This window comes from Mustelus asterias, chromosome 21 (genome assembly GCF_964213995.1).
Source record: "Mustelus asterias chromosome 21, sMusAst1.hap1.1, whole genome shotgun sequence".
Lineage (NCBI taxonomy): Eukaryota > Metazoa > Chordata > Chondrichthyes > Carcharhiniformes > Triakidae > Mustelus > Mustelus asterias.
The window spans coordinates 75,708,816-75,728,956 of record NC_135821.1 but is presented as its reverse complement, the minus strand read 5'-3'; the positions used below and the strand labels follow the sequence as shown (position 1 = coordinate 75,728,956).

Sequence of the window (20,141 nt, the reverse complement as noted above, 5' to 3'; positions counted from 1 at the left end):
CAGGACATAAGACTGGGTTGTGATGATCTGTGCCTGCGTGCTTTGTAATCTAAAATGCTCGACAGAGCGAGGGTTAATGTGGGACTGGAGAGTGGCATTGCACACAGAGTGATGTATGTAGTCACATGGTCATAGAACAGTCTAGTACTGGACTCCACCAAGCCTGTATGGAACAGCTCCATGCAAGACTATATTTGGAACTGTACATAGTTAAAACCGACCAATAAAAGTGCTTACGCTTAAACACACAAGTCGCAAGATCTCATCAATGAGCCGCCACACTGCAACAATGAAGAAAACATGTTAAGTACATAATATGGAACTTTGGTAGTGGATCAAACTAGATCCCTGGAACTATCGTCTCTAAGACCGGACCCCTGTCATAAAGAGTGAATGTGGAGGGTGGATTATTTGTAGCAGAGAGACACTTTAGCCATCTATGTTACCATCAAGAAATGTTTACAAACCCATGAGCACTGAAGTACCTGATCAACTCTGTAATAGACAAAGCAGATATCTCTATGGAATCAAATGGTAATGGACGGCCTGTACCAGAATAGGTAGCTGTTCTTGTAGTTCCCGCTCATGCCAATCTTGTGGAGGCATCTCAGATTACAGAACTACGCTGCTCTACAAGAAATAGAAAACCTCGAAAATACTCAGTTTATAATTGTCCGACTTATGTATATAATGTTTAGTTAGAATTTCACACTGAGTAACTGAGTTATTGAAGGTTGTATAAAGGAATTAAAGGGGGAGGGATGTGGTGATTTGTGCCAATTGTCCCTTAATGCCCAATACAGCACAGTAAGCGTCACCTGATTTTGGGAGCCAGTTGGGAGCCAGAGTGGGTACTCACCCCAGGGGGTGGAGTTTGCTCTTCAGCATGAGACGTGTAGGGAACTGGGTGCTGCTGTTTTATTAATAAATCCTTTTTGTATTCACAGATGTAATCTGCGAAAGTGCATCAGTCTGAGTAGCGATGCGCCCCCTCCCTCCTCCCCCCCCACACTTCCCCATTTGCAATAATAGAGTTATAGAGTCATAGAGGTTTACAGCATGGAAACAGGCCCTCCGGTCCAACTTGTCCATGCCGTCCTTTTTTTTTAAACCCCTAAACTAATCCCAATTGCCCGCATTTGGCCCATATCCCTCTATACCCATCGAACCCATGTAACTGTCTAAACGCTTTTTGAAAGACAAAATTGTACCCGCCTCTACTACTACGTCTGGCAGCTTGTTCCAGACACTCACCACCCACTGTGTGAAAAAATTGCCCCTCTGGACACTTTTGTATCTCTCCCCTCTCACCTTAAACCTGTGCCCTCTAGTTTTCGACTCCCCACCTTTGGGAAAAGATATTGACTATCTAGCTGATCTGTGCCCCTCATTATTTTATAGACCTCTATAAGATCACCCCTCAGCCTTCTACGCTCCAGAGAAAAAAGTCCCAGTCTACCCAGCCTCTCCTTATAACTCAATCCACCAAGTCCCGGTAGCATCCTTGTAAATCTTTTCTGCACTCCTTCCAGTTTAATAACATCCAAATAATGGCTGAACTTGACTAACAAGTGCCGTATGGTGACTCCATTAACACAGTGAGAATAGCAGTCACTGTTGGTGTGGCTCAATGGTGGACAACCTGCGTTTGAGGAGGGGGGGGGCACATAGAGTCAATCAGGGTTCTGAGTGCAGCCCACAAGAATTTTTGTTGACTGTTGCCCATGTCCAAGGTTGCCACATTCCGCTGGTTTCCATGCATGTAGCTTTTTTCCTACTGGTATAACTGAGGTGATACGTACATAAAGCAAGGGCGAGTGACGTGGGGAGGTACCTGCTGATGGAACACATTGATCATCAGGGCCGTGCATCCAATCAAAGCGTAAATATTTATTTTGTTTTTATCTCTTGAAGTTGATGACCGCCTATTAATGTGTGAATGATTCAGCATTTTCTATAACTCGTTAGGAATTATTCAGTGTTTTCAATCTTATTCAAGGGCTGTAGTTAATGAAGAAGCCCGATTTCAATCTTGCGGCCCACTCACTAGCCGAGGTTGCCCATCGCCGATGCAGCTGTTCACGATGTTTTTTGCCTAAAACCGCCCTGATGTCAGGGAGTCGCTGCCTCATTGTTTTGGGGAGTGGAATAGTGCGTGCACTCCCTACGATTTAAAAATGGGCATAAAATGTCTCCGATGAATGCAGATGTGTTTTCTCCTCCCCCACCCACCCCTTCAGATCGTTTAAGACACATCTGGGGAGCATTAACTGTGGCTCCTGAGTTTCTTTGCAAAGAGAATGAGCTTGTTTGTGAAGTTTCGAAAAGCTGTTTCCCTGCCAACTTTGTCTTTTAATTACAGAAGTTAAAGCAACTGGAGGACTTGTTTCCAGATTGCATCCTGCTTTGAATGCACTTATTCCTCCAACTGAGTTCTTTTATATGCTTTAAAAAAAAGCACTTTGGTTTGGGATGGGCTGAATCTGCTATTATTAGCTTACAGTGTTTGCAACTGAGCATCTATTGTTAGAATTCATCCACAAAATAATTTTTGGGTTCAATTCAGTCATACAACACAGGAGACATTTGGCACATTGCTCCCACCACCAGCATTTTGAAAGAGCTATCCAAATTAGATTCCTTCCTTGTTCCAAATCCCTAATCCCCTGCAATGAAGATCAGCAGCACGATGGCACAGTGGTTAGCACTACTGCCTCACAGCACCAGGGACCTGGGTTCAATTCTGCCCTTGGGTGACTGTCTGTGTGGGCAGAGTAAGAAGTCTCACAACACCAGGTTAAAGTCCAACAGGTTTATTTGCAATCATGAGTGAGTGATCACCTGATGAAGGAGCTGCCCTCTGAAAGCTCGTGATTCCAAATAAACCTGTTGGACTTTAACCTGGTGTTGTGAGACTTCTTACTGTGCCCACCCCAGTCCAACGCCGGCATCTCCACATCATGTCTGTGTGGAGTTTGCAAGTTCTCCCCGGGTATGCGTGGTCTTTCTCCGGGTGCTCCAGTTTCCTCCCACACTCCAAAAATGTGTAGGTTAGGAGGATTGGCCATGCTAAATTGCCCCTTGGTGTCCAAAGATATGTAGGTTAGGGCATTAATGGGATACGTGTGTGGGGTTACAGGGATAGGCCAGGGGATAGGTCTGAATACTCTGTCAGAGAGTTGGTGCAGACTCGATGGGCCGACTGGCCTCCGTCTGCACTGTAGGGATGCTGTGATCTGTGTATTTCAAATTGGCTGGTACGCCTTATTTCTGAACATTATAGCAGGCAGCCAACAAGAAAGGTCTTTACGCGTTGGCACTCATTAACCCACAGGGTGCATTCCTGCAGGAGGATCCATGAGGTTAAAATTGCTGATGGATTTATTTCCATTGACTCCTTTATTTCACCTAGATAACCTGATTAATGTGTATCAGCAGAGTGTGGTTAAAGAACAAGGCAGTTACAGAATGATCACCCAGTGCCACACATTATAAATCTACAAGGAAACATCATCCCTGTTCAATATTTGTTGGTCAATTAAAAATAAATGGAATACATGCTGTGGAGGTGGGGAAGACTTTGATTTGCTTCCCTCTTATTGACAATCTCTTGTTTGCAGTCTTCATGTAATTTAAGAATTTTATTCCAGGGGTACTGTAATGGGAACTGAAAATGTTCAAATGGCCCGTGACCACAGATGTCAATAAGAGTTATTACCAAGACTCGGAGAGATCTCTGCCCTCTTCAGATCTGATTTTCTGACTGATGCACTTCCCAACGTGTCGGTCATGTTTTACACACGTAAACCATAGAATCCCTTCAGTGCAGAGGAAGGCCATTTAGACCATTGAGCCTGCACCGACAACAATCCCACCCAGGCCCTATCCCCGTAATTTACCCTGCTAATCCCCCGACCCTAAGGGGCAATTTAGCATGGCCAGTCCGCCTAACCTGCACATCTTTGGAGTGTGGGAGGAAACCGGAACACCTGGAGGAAACCCACGCAGATACGGGGAGAACGTGCAAACTCCACACAGACAGTCACCCAAGGCCGGAATAGAACCCGGGTCCGTGGAACTGTGAGGCAGTAAAGTAAAGTTTATTTATTAGTCACAAGTAAGACTTACATTAACACCGCAATTAAGTTACTGTGAAATTCCCCTAGTCGCCACACTCTGGCGCCTGTTCGGGTGAATGCACCTAAATAGCACATTTTTCAGACTGTGGGAGGAAACCGGAGTGCCCGGAGGAAACCCACGCAGTCACAGAGAGAATGTGCAAACTCCACACAGACAGTGACCCGAGCCAGGAATTGAACCCGGGTCCCTGGCACTGTGAGGCAGCAGTGCTAACCTGCAAAATGTTCAACGCTGTTTCTAATACTTCATTTCACTTAGTCAATGGTCGCTGTTAAATTAAGAAAATGTACTCTCACAGAGAGTGATAGGAAGTAATTAATTGTGAATTGAGTTTGGTGTACTGTGCGCCTAAAAATCTCAAGCAGTTTGGAGTCAACAACCTGGAGCAAATTATGAGGCTCTTCCTGGCCACCTCTCATGCGGGGGCTTTCAGTTTTCTGTTGGGACCTTTGCTTCTCTATTCCTGTGTTATCTGTGTGTGTTTTTTTCCCTGAGTTTATCCTGTCTCGGGTTAGTGTAGCAACCTTGCTGAGTTGAAAGACTGTATCCCTGATTTTAACTTGACTTCCGCAGAGTGTAATATCCAGCGGGGTGTGAAACGGGAACCTGACCCTTCTTGATTGGTTGGCTTATAACCAGGAGTTGATGGCATGGCGTAGGCTCACATCACAGTGCAGTACGCGGAATGTCACATCTCCAGAAGTGCCAGTGGTGCGGGGGGGTTTAATTAAGTCAGGTCAGGAATCTCTCTGTCCATATCCCTTTTAAGACCATACGAAATAAGAACAGGTGTAGACCGTTCCACCCTCTGAGCCCACTCCGCTATTTAATAAGATCATGGCTGATCTAACACTCACTAAATCTACTTTCCTGCCTTATCTCCATAACCCTTAATTCCCTGATTAGAAAACCTATCGATCGCAGCCTTGGAAATGTTCAAGGGCACGACCGTCACAGCTTCCTGGGGTTAACAATTCCAAAGTTTCCCTTTGAGAGAAGAAATTCTTCCTCACCCGTCTTAACTGAGCTCCCCCTTTTCCTGTGACTGTGCCCTCTGGCCCTACACTCTCCCATGACTGGAAACATCCTCCCAACATTTACCCTGTCTAACTCCCAAAGAATCTTATATGTTTCAGTCATATCACCTCTCATTCTTAGAATCAAAGAAACCCGACAGTGCAGAATGAGGCCATTCGGCCCATCGAGTCTGCATCAACAACAATCCCACCCAGGCCCTATCCCCGTCACCCCACATATTTACCCGACTAATCACTCTAACCTACGCGTCCCGGGATACTGAGGGGCAATTTAGTATGGCCAACCGACCTAACCCGCACATCTTTGGAGTGTGGGAGGAAACCAGAGCACCCGGAGGAAACCCACGCAGACACAGGGAGAAAAGGATACAAAAGTCTGAGGTCACGTACCAACCGACTCAAGAACAGCTTCTTCCCTGCTGCCATCAGACTTTTGAATGGACCTACCTCGCATTAAGTTGATCTTTCTCTACACCTTAGCTATGATTGTAACACTACATTTTGCACTATCTCATTCCCTTCTCTATGAACGGTATGTTGTCTGTATAGCGCACAAGAAACTTCACTGTATTTTAATACATGTGACAATAATAAATCAAGTCAAAATCAAATCAAATCAAAATATGCAAACTCCGCACAGACAGTGATCCATGCTGGGAATCAAACCCCAGGTCCCTGGAGCTGTGAGGCAGCAGTGCTAACCATTGTGCCACCCTGAATTCCCAAGAGGACAGACTCAGCCTGTTTAATCTTTCCTCCATACCTGGGATCATCCTAGTAAACCTCCTCTGTACAGCATCCAATGATAATGTATCTTCCCTTAAAGAAGGAGACTAAAACTGTACACAATTTTCTAAATGTAGCCTCACTAGTACCTTATACAGTTGCAGTAACACCTATTAACTTTAATACTCCAATCCCCTAGAAATAAAAGCCAGCATTCCATTTGTCTTCCCTATGACCTTCTGTACCTGTGTGCTAGCTCTCTGGGTTTCACAAACAAGGACCCTCAAGTCCCTTTGTGCTGCAGCTTTCTGCAGTCTCTCTCCACTTAAATATTTTCTAATGTGTGTGTTTCTCGTAAGCAATGTAAAGCCTTCAGCAAACAAAATTAGACATTCATCTTATTGCTCCTATATACAAATTAGTTGCTGTGTTTGTCCAAACCAGTCACTGCACTCAAGTTTTAAAGTTAATTTATTAGTCACCAGTAAGGCTTACATTAACATGGCAATGAAGTTACTGTGAAAATCCCGAAGTCGGCACACTCCGTCGCCTGTTCGGGTCAGTGCACCTAACCAGCACGTCTTTCAGACTGTGGGAGGAAACCCACGCAGACACAGGGAGAAATTGCAAACTCCACGCAGATAGTGACCCAAGCTGGGAATCGAACCTGGGTCCCTGGCACTGTGAGGCAGCAGTGCTAACCCCTGTGCCCCCGTGTCGCCCACTTTCTGTACATGTTGGAAAGATTGGATCAGGATTTACCATTTGTGTCCACAGATATTAATAATTAATGCTATTTTAATGTAGGTATTAACCTCCATTAATCCACTTACCAGGGTAGTTATATATTCACTGATTATTTTCCTTCATTTCAGATATAATTTCTGAGCCACAAAAGCAGACAGGACAAATCCACTTTAAGTTTAAGTTAGGTTTATTTATTATTGTCAGAAGTAGGCTTACATTAACACTGCAATGAAGTTATTGTGAAAATCCCCCAGTCGCCACACTCCGGCGCCTGTTCGGGTACACTGAGGGAGAATTTAGCATGTACCTAACCAGCACGTCTTTCGGATTGTGGGAGGAAACCGGAGCACCCGGAGGAAACCCACGCAGACACGGGGAGAACGTGCAGACTCCACATACACAGTGATCCAAGCCGGGAATCGAACCCAGCTCCCTGACGCTGTGAGGCAGCAGTGCTAGCCACTGTGCCACCGTGCCGCCCCACACCTTATCCACATTCTCTGCAATTTGAAATTATTGAGCTTAAGAGCAGAACTGAAATTCCCTTTGATAATTTTTGATTCAATTGCACTAAATAAATAAGCATTGAAATAATCTGGCAGAATGAACTTTTCAATTCAAGCTTTCTTTTCCTCTGTGATGTGCTTAGGGGTTTCTGAGAGAAATGGTGAGGTGTTGTAATAAATATTAGTTCTTTTCCTTCGTTTCCAGCCTGTTTCCCTCGCTTGCTATCCCCGTGATGAAAGCCATTGTCTGTCTTGCCATTGGTCTGCTCCCCAGAGAGAGAGTTAACAACTGTCAGACACATAGACAATTAGGCTGTGTTCCCTTGTGGGCACGGTGATCGAAAGATGTTTCCTTAAGCTGGGCCCTATCTTACCCCAAGGCAAAATGAGAATAGCAGCAGTTGTCTCTCCCTGACTACAGCGGTGAGCAGATAGCAGAAGTTCCCCTCTGTGTATGTTTGATCTGTGCAGGTTTCCTGTGGCTGTTCCAAGACTGAGCTTGTCCATATACCTATTTTTATCCACAATTCACCTCCCTGTGGTGTGCTCCATCTGTTGGTGAGAGGATGCTCACCTGGTCTCGGAGGTTTGTGTTTTTTTAAAAAAAAGAGTTTTGCCATATGTTTCCGACAAATATGCATTGTGAGTCTTTAGTTGGTTTCCATTTATGTAGCCCGTGCTTGCTATACAGTGCATAAACTTGGGCAACGTCAAGACAGGAACATCGACTGGGTGCTAATGCAATGCAGATGCTGAGATGGATTTGCAATGAGAAAGGACGAAATCAGGATGCAGCACGAGCGATGTGGGGTGGGTCAGTGAAGAGGGTGGGAGTGTCAAAAAAAGTGGCTGAGAAGCAATTGAAATGGTCTGGCCATCTGATTTGATTTGATTTATTATTGTCACATGTATTAGTAGTATACAGTGAGAAGTATAGTTTCTTGTGCGCTATACAGACAAAGCATACTGTTCATAGAGAAGGAAAGGAGAGAGTGCAGAATGTAGTGTTACAGTCATAGCTAGGGTGGAGAGAAAGATCAACTTAATGCAAGGTAGGTCCATTCAAAAGTCTGATGGCAGCAGAGAAGAAGCTGTTCTTGAGTCGGTTGGTTCGTGACCTCAGACTTTTGTAGGCAGGAAGTGTAGACAGAGTCAATGGATGGGAGGCTGATTTGCGTGATGGATTGGGCTACATTCACGACTCTTTGTAGTTCCTTGCTGTCATGCAGAGCAGGAGCCATACCAAGCTGTGATACACCCAGAAAGAATGCTTTCTATGGTGCATCTGTAGAGTTTCCTCAGTCTCCTGAAAAAGTAGAGGCTTTGGTGTGCTTTCCTAACTATAGCATTGGGGAGAGAGAGAGAGGAAATGTGGTGAGGCGAGTGATGGGGAATGGGGGCAGCCAGGAAGAAAGAGGACAGGAAGACATGAGGCCGGATGGAAAGATGTGGCGGTGAGAGACTGGAACACAGTGGGATCGGAAAGGAATGAGTGAGTGACAGGAGGAGATGGAGAAGGGTGATCAGTCAGCACTGTGGCGACCCCAAGTGAAATAGAAGAAGCTGAAAGAAAAAGGATAGCCACTTTCAGAATCTCAGATCCGAAAGTGCTTTACAACGAATGAAATACTTTTGAAGCGTAGTCACTGTGGTAATGTAGGAAACACGGCAGCTAGTCTGCATACAGCAAGCTCCCACATGCAGCAATGTGATAATGACCAGATCATTTGTTTTGTGATGTTGGTTGTGGGGTAGATTTGATTTTGATTTGATTTATTATTGTCACATGTATTAGCATACAGTGAAAAATATTGTTTCTTGCGCGCTGTACAGAAAAAGCATACCGTACATAGAGAAGGAAAGGAGAGAATGCAGAATGTAGTGTTACAATCACAGCTAGGGTGTAGAGAAAGATCAACTTAATGCGAGGTAGGTCCATTCAAAAGTCTGACAGCAGCAGGGAAGAAGCTGTTATTGAGTCGGTTGGTATGCGACCTCAGACTTTTGTATCTTTTCCCGACGGAAGAAAGTGGAAGAGAGAATGTCCGGGGTGCGTGGGATCCTTAATTATGCTGGCTGCTTTTCCGAGGCAGCGGGAAGTGTAGACAGAGTCAATGGATGGGAGGCTGGTTTGAGTGATGGACTGGGCTTCGTTCACGCTGTATTGAGTGTGGGACCGTCCCTCTGATAAAAACCTTTGACTGAGGCACCTCGGATAGATAGATATGAAGGATCCATTGATTTGAAAGATCAGGCTGATTATCCTTCCACTCCTGCCCCGAGGCCACTTCCAGAGCATTCCCTGCCTGACAGGGAGCCAGGCCTATCCAGCAGGCTTCGCTTCTGGGTGGGGAACCCAGTGGAAGAAGAGGCACTCTTCCTGAAGTTAGAACATCCCCCCCCCCCCCTCTCTCTCAGCACTGCTGCCTCACAGCGCCAGGGACCCGGGTTCAATTCCCGACTTGGGTGACTGTCTGTGTGGAGTTTGCACTTTCTCCCTGTGTCTGCATGGGTTTTCTCCGGGTGCTCCGGTTTCCTCCCACACTGCAAGGATGTGTGGGTTCGGTGGATTGGCCGTGGTAAAATTGCCCCTTCGTGTCAGAGGGATTAGCTAGGGTAAATGCATGGAGTTAGGGGGATAGGGCCTGGATGGGATTGTGGTCGGTGCAGACTCGATGGGCCAAATGGCCTCCTTCTGCACTGTAGGAATTCTATGATTCCATGAAGAGTAATCAGAGATCAGGAGCCCGATTTTAACTCTGAATGGATAGGTTTTGAGTGTGTTTAAACCTCACCCACGGACTGGGTGTACTCGGTGCTGGATGGAGTGTGGTACAGTCTCTGATGAAAAACTTCGACTGAGGCTCCTCAGATGTGAAAGATCCCTTGGTGCCATTTCAAAAAACAGGGTTGATATCCCCAATATTTATCCCTCAATCAACAGCAGCCTGAAGCTGGGTTAGTGAGAGCCTGGGGGATTGGCCGAATCTTCGGGAGGAAGAGACACCAAAGGTTATTGTGATCTCAAAGGAGAGAAACATTTGTGTCCCACCAGCAGTGCTGGAAAGGCACTTGTCCTTTCTACTCAGCGATCCTCATCTCATTACAGCTGCCCAACATCCCATGGTTCAGGAATCCCAAACAGTCAGGTTTAAATCTGGAAAGTTAGAGCCGCGTAGGCTCTTTATAGTATTTCAAATTGACAAGCTTTATGTATCATATAGAATCTACAGTGCAGAAGGAGGCCATTTGGCCCATCGAGTCTGCACCGACCACAATCCCACCCAGGCCCTATCCCCGTAACCCCACATTTTTACCCTCCTATGCTAAATTGGCACTTAGTGTCAGGGGGACTAGTAGCGTAAATACGTGGGGTTACGGGGATAGGGCCTGGGTGGGATTGTGGTCCGTGCAGACTCGATGGGCTAAATGGCCTCCTTCTGCACTGTAGATTTTATGATTCTAACCCCCCCTGACATTAGGGTCAATTTAGCATGGCCAATCAACCTAACTCGCACATCTTTTGACTGTGGGAGGAAACCGGAACACCCGGAGGAAACCCACGCAGACACGGGGAGAATGTGCAAACTCCACACAGACAGTGACCCGAATTGAACCCGGATCCCTGGTGCTGTGAGGTGGCAGTGGTAACCACTGTGCCACCCAACCCTCACCACCCCTACCCCACTTCCATTAAGATCCATTCAAACCAGATGTGGACGCTGAATTGCCACTTTCCACCCTTCCCAAGCCCACCCGTGCTGGGGGCGAGAATTCCCTGCTTGTTTCCCTGGAACTGACCTGAAATCATCCGGTTTTTATGGGGCAGTACATTGTGAATTTCTCCACTGGGTTATCGGGGAAAGTAATGAGCTCTTTTATAGCAAAAGAAATCTGTCCATAATGATTAAAAATCCAATAACCCATTAACATTAAAATTACTCTGCACCAAGAAGCCAGGGAGTGATATGGCTGACCGGTGTCCCATTGTAAAAATAAGGCGGGTGGGTGCAAGTAATTGGGTGCACACCAACCTTCAACCTGCGGTGATCTGTGTCGGTGAGAAAGGCCAAGAGGCCTGTTAAACTCATCCATCTGTAGAAACTCTCAGTCCGTTCATGGCCTCTGTGTTTTTTTTTGTCGACATTACTCGACCCGGGAGGCTGTTCCACACCGCAATCCGCCTGTGTTTGAAGAAACATTTACCAACAGCTGCTGGCTCGGTGATGTTGAGTATTTGCAGGCAGGCTTTAACAATGGCTGTGCAGGGACAGGTACACCTTCAGGTCCTGCTTTGCGCCTTGATTGACATTGCAGGGTGAAATTGAGAGCAACCCCATCAAATTGAAATCCTAGCTCGTTGCCGTCATAAATGTGTTTTCTCATAAACTAATTTTAAATTATTAAACTCGTAAATACATTCAGAAGGACCTTAGACATTTGCAAAAATAAAATATTTGGATAAGAACCTTAATTAAATTATGCATTTCCAATTGAGATAAAATCTAATTCTAAATTTGTTTGCAGACTCAGGAATTGAAAGAACAGATTAAGTTACTGGTTTATGATTTCATGGGCACACGTCCAAATTAACTAACTTGAATTATTTAACAGTCTTATTTCACACTTGTAGAGCCTGTTTGACGTTTCGAGTCCAGGTGACCCTTTGTCAAAGCTAAAAAGGCAGAGAAAGTGGGAGATATTTATACTGCAATAGGAGGGAATGAAAGATGAGTCATAGCCACAGAAACCAGGGAAACCAGTTAATAGCTGTCCATAGAGAGAGTAAAGGGTGTGAATGGCCAAACGGCAGAGAAGCTAAAATGAAGATGTTTGGTTGCGGGGGTGGGGGGGGGGTTGGAAATGGATAGGACAGAGGTAAGATTTAGAAAAGGGGGAGAAAAGGTAAGGGAAGGGGCGTAAAGTCGGGGGAAAGAGTGTGGGGGGGAAGAAAAATGAAGAAAGACAATAAAGAAATAAAAGGTAGATACAGTAAAAAATTAAATTAAATAGAATGAAAACAAAGGGGTGGAGGTGGAGTAGAGCGAACCATCTGAAGTTGTTGAATTTGATGTTGAGACCAGAAGGCTGTAACGTGCCGAGCCGGAAGATGAGATGCTGTTCCTCCCAGTTTGCGTTGAGCTTCACTGGAACATTGCAGCAGGCCAAGGACAGACATGTGGGCATTGGAGCAGGATCGTGTGTTAAAATGGCAAGCAACCGGAAGGTCAGTGTCCTGACTGCGCACAGACCGAAGGTGCTCAGCAAAGCGATCACCCAGTCTACACTTGGTCTCTCTTGGATATAGAGGAGATCACATTGGGGGCAGCGAATAGACCAAATTGAAAGAGGTGCAAGTGAAACGCTGCTTAACCTGGAATGTGTGCTTTAAGGACATTTTAACATTTAATAGGAGGCTTACTCGTTCCAAAGTGGGAGCTCAGGATTTGTTGCTGACACAGTGTAAAGCCTGCTGTAAAAAGGGTGATTGAATTGTTCACATCATTCAATATATACTTGGTCAACAAGATTTGTGTTTGTACTTTGACATTGGGGAGAAATTTGGTTCTTTGATTCTGTATGTTTGCAGCAGTGCAGAACAGTGAAATGATCTGGGATTCTGCTGAGGATCACCTTACTCGGATTGGGACCAAACACAGGGAGGAATGTTGCAGGAAAGGCTTGCAGGAATCATGTTGCTGAATAGTCTGAAAATCTTGTTGGCGGGGGGGGTACGCACTTCCTGACGGCAAAGTTCTCAGCCTTCATCGTCATCATTTTAGATAATATTTATCGTTAAAAATTGCTGTGTCGTTATTTCCCATTCAGATTTGCTCTTCAGTCATGATGGAGCCATGGGCTCTGATAACTAGTTTGCTCCATAGCAAGTGTTTCAGAGGTCACTCTCCCAACTCCGTCATCATCTTGTATACTGTACTAAAATATACTCATCAACTGGCAATGGGCAAATCACTAGAAATATATCAAACTTCAAAATGCATTATAAAACGTTGGGCGGCACAGTGGTTAGCACTGCTGCCTCAAAGCGCCAGGGACCCAGGTTTAATTCCGGCCTCGGGTGACTGTGTGGATTTTGCACATTCTCCCCATGTCTGCGTGGGTTTCCTCCGGGTGCGCCGGTTTCCTCCCACACTCCAAAGATGTGCAGGTTAGGTTAATTGGCCATACTAAATTGCCTCTCAGTGTCAAGGGGATTAGGAGGGTAAATACGTGGGGTTACAGGGATATATGGCCTGGGTGGGATTGTTGTCAGTGCAGACTCGATGGACCGAATGGCCTCCTTCTGCACTGTAGGGATTCTATGAATTTGTTTAAAATCTGTACTGCTTCAGAAATCTCCAGCCCTATAACGACTGCAGCAGATTCTCACTCACTATTGCAAAAACACTGCAAGGGAATTTCCCAATTCCAATTTTAGTAGCATGCTAAATTTAAAGATAACTAACCCCTGGGAAGGTTGTGCATCAGCAAGAGAGTGTTGTGATTAACGGTTATTGTGACTCAAATAGGACATGTTAGTAATGCTGCAACTTGTTTAGACACACCAAAACCTGGCACAGGAACTGGAGAAGCACCAGTCGCCACGTGAAAACGAGGTGGCCATTCCTTTCTTAGATGAATCAGAGCAATACTTGGCCCACTGAGCCTGCACCGACATCAATCCCACCCAGGCTCCAGCCCCGCAATCCTATGTATTTACCCTGCTAATCCCCCTGACACTAAGGGCCAACCTAGCATGGCCAATGAACCCACTCCGCAAATCTTTGGAGTGCAGGAGAAAACCAGAACACCCGGAGGAAACCCACACAGACATGGGGAGAAGGTGCAAACTCCACACAGGCAGTCACCCAAGGCCGGAATCGAACCCGGGTCACTGGCACCGTTAGGCAGCAATGCTAACCACTGTGTCACCATGCTGCCCTTGCAAATTGCTGCAAGTGTTTTAATTGTCGCAATAAGTGGGTATCCATTACTGATTCAAGTAGTTCATGTTTCTGCCTAACATAAAAAGGTAAGAAATAGGAACTGGAGTAGGGTATCAGGCCCTTCACGCTTTCTCAACCATTCAACAAGATCACGGCTAATGATCCAGCTCAGTTTCACCTTGCTGCACAATGCCCCAAGATCTATCAATATCTTGTCTTGAACGTACTCACTAACTTGTGTTTACACAACCCTATGGGGTACGGAATTCCAAGGATGCACAACCTTAGAGTAAAGAAATGTTTCCTCATCTCAGTCCTGAATGTCTGACTTGTTATTCTGAGACCTTGGTTATGGATTTCCTGCCCCCCCCCCCCCCCCCCCCCCCCCCCCCATCAGGGGAACTATCCTGCCCACATCTACCCTGTCGAGCCCCTAGCATTTGTCTCAATCAGATCACCTCTCATTCTTCTGAACTCCAGAGAATATTTGTCTTGTCTACACAATCTCTCCTCATGGGACACCCCCTCATCACAGGGACATGTCGAGTGAACCTTCATTACATTCCCTCGAGGGCAACTATGTCCTTCCTTGGGTAAGTGCTGCAGGTGAACTTGCTTTCCAGATTGGATCTGTTGGTTCTCATCGGCTTGTGGTTACTTAAGTTTCTAAATGTTTAGAAAGGTTATGGAGGTTAGGACCCTGACTCTGTATGTGTCCAATCAGGTAGCCCTGTTATTTTACAGCTCTTATGACACTTATATAAAACTATGCTTTAGGCCCTAATCAAATGGAATGTCCCAAACTTTCCCATAGCTTATTTACTTCTTTTCATCTTGCTGTTCGAAGCAAAATGGGTGATAGACAATTCCCATGGACAGTAGAGGCAGTCTGACTCTGCAGCTCACAGCTGTGGGCACCAGTAACAGCAGACAGAAATGTAGTTGTCTGCTGTCAACTTTGTAGAGGTTAGATCACCTTTGGGCAGCAGTCTAAGTCTAAAAGGAAGCAGAGTATATTCTCCGAGATCCTACTCTTCTGGAAATGAGAACCTATTACTACAATATTGCCTGACATTATTGGGTTGAAGTTTCAGAGCGATGCATGGTCTTCCATTACACAATAGCCTCCTAAACTCATTCCTTCTGAATGTCTCACAATACCAGGTTAAAACCCAACAGGTTTATTTGGAATCACGAGCTTTCAGGTGAAATGATGTCGGAGCAGCGCTCCGAAAGCTCGTGATTCCAAATAAACCTGTTGGGTTTTAACCTGGTGTTGTGAGATGTCTTACTGTGCCCACCCCAGTCCAACGCCGGCAACTCCACATTCTGAATGTGATTGTGAGTGGAATATACAGGACACAGAACACTCATTTCCTTTCACATTTCCTTTTCTGACTGTAGGATTTCGACTGAACGCTTCTTCATGGCCCATGTTTTTGCTAAAAACACTGAGTGGAGCGGAAATGGCACCAATCAGAATATTTCACAAGGTAGGCTTTCTTTCCTGCATATTTTACTCGTCTTTATTTGCAGTCTTGACGGTGTTTTGCGATGTTCTTCACTTTGTAAAGGCAGTTCCCTATCGAGCTGCCCCCGCCTTCTCCATTCGTCCCAATTGAATTTCCTCATCAACTCGAACGTATCCACGAGCGATATTGTGTCCTCCAAGGATGGATATTGTTGGGAATTACCTGAAGCTCTGGACCACGATAGCTGGTCCGTCCAGACTGTCCCTCCCAGTGGGAGTTGTATCGATTCTGTTTGGCATCTTCTCTCACCTCCTGCTGAGAGCGCCCGGGGCCTGTCCCATTGGAAACCATTCATCGGCGCAAGCCCACATCCCTCTAATGTCCTTTGTCACATAATGGAATCTGGAACCTTTTGATTTTAACAGTTAGCACTGTGCAAGCTGGGATATTCTTCAATAGAAACAGAAAATGCTGGAAACACTCAGTAAGTCAAGCAGCATCTGTAGAGAAAAGCCAAATCTACATTTCAGGTCAATGAACTTTAATCATAAATTGGATAGTTGTAGACATTATTTGCCAACCCCCGCCTGCTGCACCATTCAATAAGATTGTGACTGTTTGTATTTTGAATTTCACATTCCCACCCACCCCCGATAACCTCTGATTCTTGTTAAGCAAAAATATTCAGTGACTCTGTTTCCATTGCCTTCTGAGGCAAAGATTTCCACAGTCACACAACCCTCTGAGAGTAAAAGATTCTCCTAATCGCTGTCCTAAAAGGGCAACCCCTCATTTAAAAACTGTGCCACCTAGTTCTTGACTCACCCACACAAGGAAACATCATTTCCACGGGGTCAAGTTTGACTATTAGAAATTAGACAAAGGGAATGTAAATGGTGTAGATGGTAAAGGCTGAGAATGGTGTTACTAGCAGCCCATTAAGAGATCGGAATGACTATGATGCTCCCCAAAGTCAAATAGCCTATCGACATCATCAAGATTGGAAAGTGAATAAAGGGCACTCTGGTTTAAGTATCAGATTTTGAGCAGACTCTGTGAAATCTTGTTTTATCAAAGAATCTGTACCTCCAGGAGGGGAGGGAAGAAGGGCCAGGGGAGGGGAGGGGGAGGGGGTTAAAATTGGGGTGAAAATCATTTGTATGAAAAGTTGTGTTGAGTTCCCAACTCTAGATTTTTAAATGTGCATGTGGGTTTTCAAAGAACTCCTCCTTGATGCTTTTATCCGCTCTTTTCTGCATTATTTTAAAAATCATTTCATCATTGCCTTCCACAGCCACTTCAGAAAAACTGTAAAAATTGACTCGCTCCCACGAGCTGCATATTTCCGTTGGAGATTGTCTGATGTGGGATGTTGGTCACATCATAAGTTAGTTGCAGTATGAGACGATCTTGCAGCTGCAGTTCTTTAGATCAGAAGATGTCTTCAAACAATGCCCTTTTTAACAGGACATGCCCCAGGCTCCTGATAGCTCAAAGGTCACTGATCAATGCTTTGCATTAAACAGGAACCACTCTCACCTTCCCAGAACTGTCATAAAGTGGGGATGAAACTGGAGGCAGTTGACAGGAAAAATCCGCATTTTATTTGCCCGGCCACTATTGGAGAAGTGAGAGGGACGGAAGTGCTGGTGACGTTTGACGGCTGGAGAGGGGCTTTTGATTACTGGTGTCGATACGATTCTCGGGATATTTTCCCTGTGGGATGGTGCTCTCTGACTGGGGACAACCTCCAACCGCCTGGAACGAAGGGTAAGACTTATTTTATAAATGATGTGGAGTTGCCGGCGTTGGACTGGGGCGGGCACAGTAAGTAGTCTCCCAACACCAGGTTAAAGTCCAACAGGTTTATTTGGTAGCACGAGCTTTCAGAGCGCTGCTCCTTCATCAGGCGAGTGCCCGAAAGCTCGTGCTACCAAATAAACCCGTTGGACTTTAACCTGGTGTTGTGAGACTACTTATTTTATAAACTGAGCTTTGCTGCAGGGAACTGATAGCAATGCTGCGCTATTCCCAGGCCCGTAAACTCCATTGTGCCATGCGATATTCACCTTTCAGACTGGGTCTTTTTGGGCACGGGAAGTGCTGGGTACAGCGACTTTTAAAAAAGATTTCGGGCGGGATTTTCTGGTCACATTTGCCCCGACACTGGAAAATCCCGCTTGAGGCCAATGGACCTTTCCATCGTCTGCCCCTCGCCCGCTACGATTCCTGTGGTGGGCAGAACAGGAAAATTCACCCCTTCATTTCTCATTAGCCCAAGTCTATTTATTTATTTTTCATTTATTTGTCACAAGTAGGCTTACATTAACACTGCAATGAAGTTACTGGAAAATTCCCTAGTCGCCACATTCCAGTGCCTGTTCAGGTCAGTGCACCTAATCAGCACATCTTTCAGACTGTGGGAGGAAACAGGAGCAGCTGGAGGAAACCCACGCAGACACGGGGAGAACATGCAAACTCCACACAGACTGTCACCCAAGCCAGGAATTGAACCCAGGTCCCTGGCGCTGTGAGGCAGCAGTGCTAACCACTGTGCCACCGTATTTCATTTGAAAGCTTCACACTGTCACAATAATAAGGATTGCTCAAAGAGCAGGGGACCCGAAACCAAAACAGAAAATGCTAGAAACATTCTATGTCCACTCTGAAGGGAACAGACAAAATGCTCTTTACCGATACGGCCTTGTTCTCTCTGCAGATGCTGCCTGACTTATTGAGTGTTCCTGGTATTTTCCAATGCAGATTGCTGCAATTTTGGCAATTCACCACTAAGGGTCGCTCTTTACCCAGCTGTAAGAATGACACAAGTTCAGTTTTGCCCTCCATTTTGACGACCTGAGTCCAACTTTGGGACTCCTAAAAGTCCAAACCCATGGGCTGTGTGAGCTCATAGTTCCCCAACCTTAGGTTGAACAGTCCTGGAACAATAAAAATTCTGCTGGATAACGCGGACAGTGTTTGATCAAATGTCATAAATTTGAAAACTAGGTCAAGGAGGAATTCCATTGTGATGGGATCAATCTGACTGAATCTTTTCATCAGATAATTGATGGATTGATATGCGATGGGGCAGCTGAAAGGCTAATCAGACTTGCAGCGGCCTGAGCTTTAATGATCTTCTTGCTGTGGCAATGTGTGGAAACTGATATTTTGGCACAGCAGTTTTGACTACAAAATTCTTGTGGAGGGATGGGGGGGGTGGGTGGGTGGGTGGTGTTTTGCATTTTATGGTGCTGGATCTAATTCAGAGTTGTAAGTGCCAGAATGTCAAAATAAATTTTAACGATCATTCTGAGAGACCTGCACGCCACACGGAAGGAACATAAAAAAATTGTACCAGCTCATTGTGTAATGTGAGTTTTAACCCTTCAGTCGCCCAATGAAGTTCTGTCGGAAGGTTAGCATTTGATGTGAGGCACTTGTGTCGGGCATATCAGGTATTGAGGTCCAGTCAAACATCTGGAGAGTTGTGGAGGTGATCCCCCTCGGCCAGGGTATGTTGTCACCTTCATTCCAGGATCAGGTGAGTCGTGGACTGCAGATTCAGACAGCATGTGTACTCTAACTGTAATGATGTGAAATGTAACTGGTTCATTATTGCTACCACTGCAGCATCATTACACTCTCCTGCTACAGGGGGGGAGTTCTGTTCCTTCCTCTCATTTGATGAAGCTTCCAGGTGACCCAGAATTGACATCTTCAACTTGAGTTGCATTGGGAGGGGGTGGGGCGGGGGAGCGATAGCTCAGTGGCATTATCGGTGGACTATTAATGCAGAAACTCAGCTAATGTCCTGGGGACCTGGGTTCGAATCCCACCACGGCAGATGGTGGAATTTGAATTCAGTATCTGGGAACTAAGAATGACAATGTAGATGCCAGATGAGGAAGTGGTGGAAGCAGGCACATTAACAACATTTAGAAGGGCAGAAGTTTTTTAGTTTAGTTAGGGCATCATGATCGACTTGGGCTCGGAGGGTCAAAGGAACTGTTCCTGTGCTGTACTTTTCTTTGTTTTTTTCTGGATTGTCGGGAAAACCCATTTAGTTCACTAATGTCCTTAAGGGAAGGAAATCTGCCATCCTTACCTGGTCCGGCCTACATGTGACTCTAGAGCTACAGCAATGTGGTTGACTCTCAACTGCTCTTGGGCAACTAGGGATGGGCAATAAATGGGCAGTAAATGCAGGCCAGCCAGCGATGCCCATGTCCCATGAATGAATAAAATAATGTGTTTTTGGGCTGCAGTAAGAAGGGTTAACAGTGTCATTGTAATAGCGAATTTGCGTCATCAGTGATGTCAGATTATTGGTGATCAGAAAGAGAGCGAAATGGTTCTGGAAGAAGCTGCATGCTGATCAACCCCTATACACAGTTGATGTTTGAAAGTTCCCAGAGGTTTTGTTCCCAGCAGTCTATGGGATGGTTGGTGACGATGCTTCATGGGCCACACATTTGGGAAAAACAATGTTGGATTTTGTTATGGCTCACAATTAGCCTTGGGTGAGTGGCCTCCTTAAAGGAGCGTGTTTGACTCCATAACATG

General features: G+C 45.6%; 1 protein-coding gene across 4 annotated transcripts in view; it reads left to right on the top strand.

Annotated features, from left to right (window-relative positions):
- The window catches only part of LOC144509424 (polycomb protein SCMH1-like), a 211,026-nt gene that overhangs the window by 94,696 nt on the left and 96,189 nt on the right, over positions 1-20,141 (top strand). For all 4 annotated transcript variants that reach the window (XM_078238292.1, XM_078238290.1, XM_078238291.1 and 1 more), the window contains 2 exons: positions 15,508-15,596; positions 17,102-17,345. In XM_078238292.1, the coding sequence (XP_078094418.1) occupies positions 15,508-15,596; positions 17,102-17,345 (333 nt within the window). The remainder of the gene's footprint in view (positions 1-15,507; positions 15,597-17,101; positions 17,346-20,141) is intronic.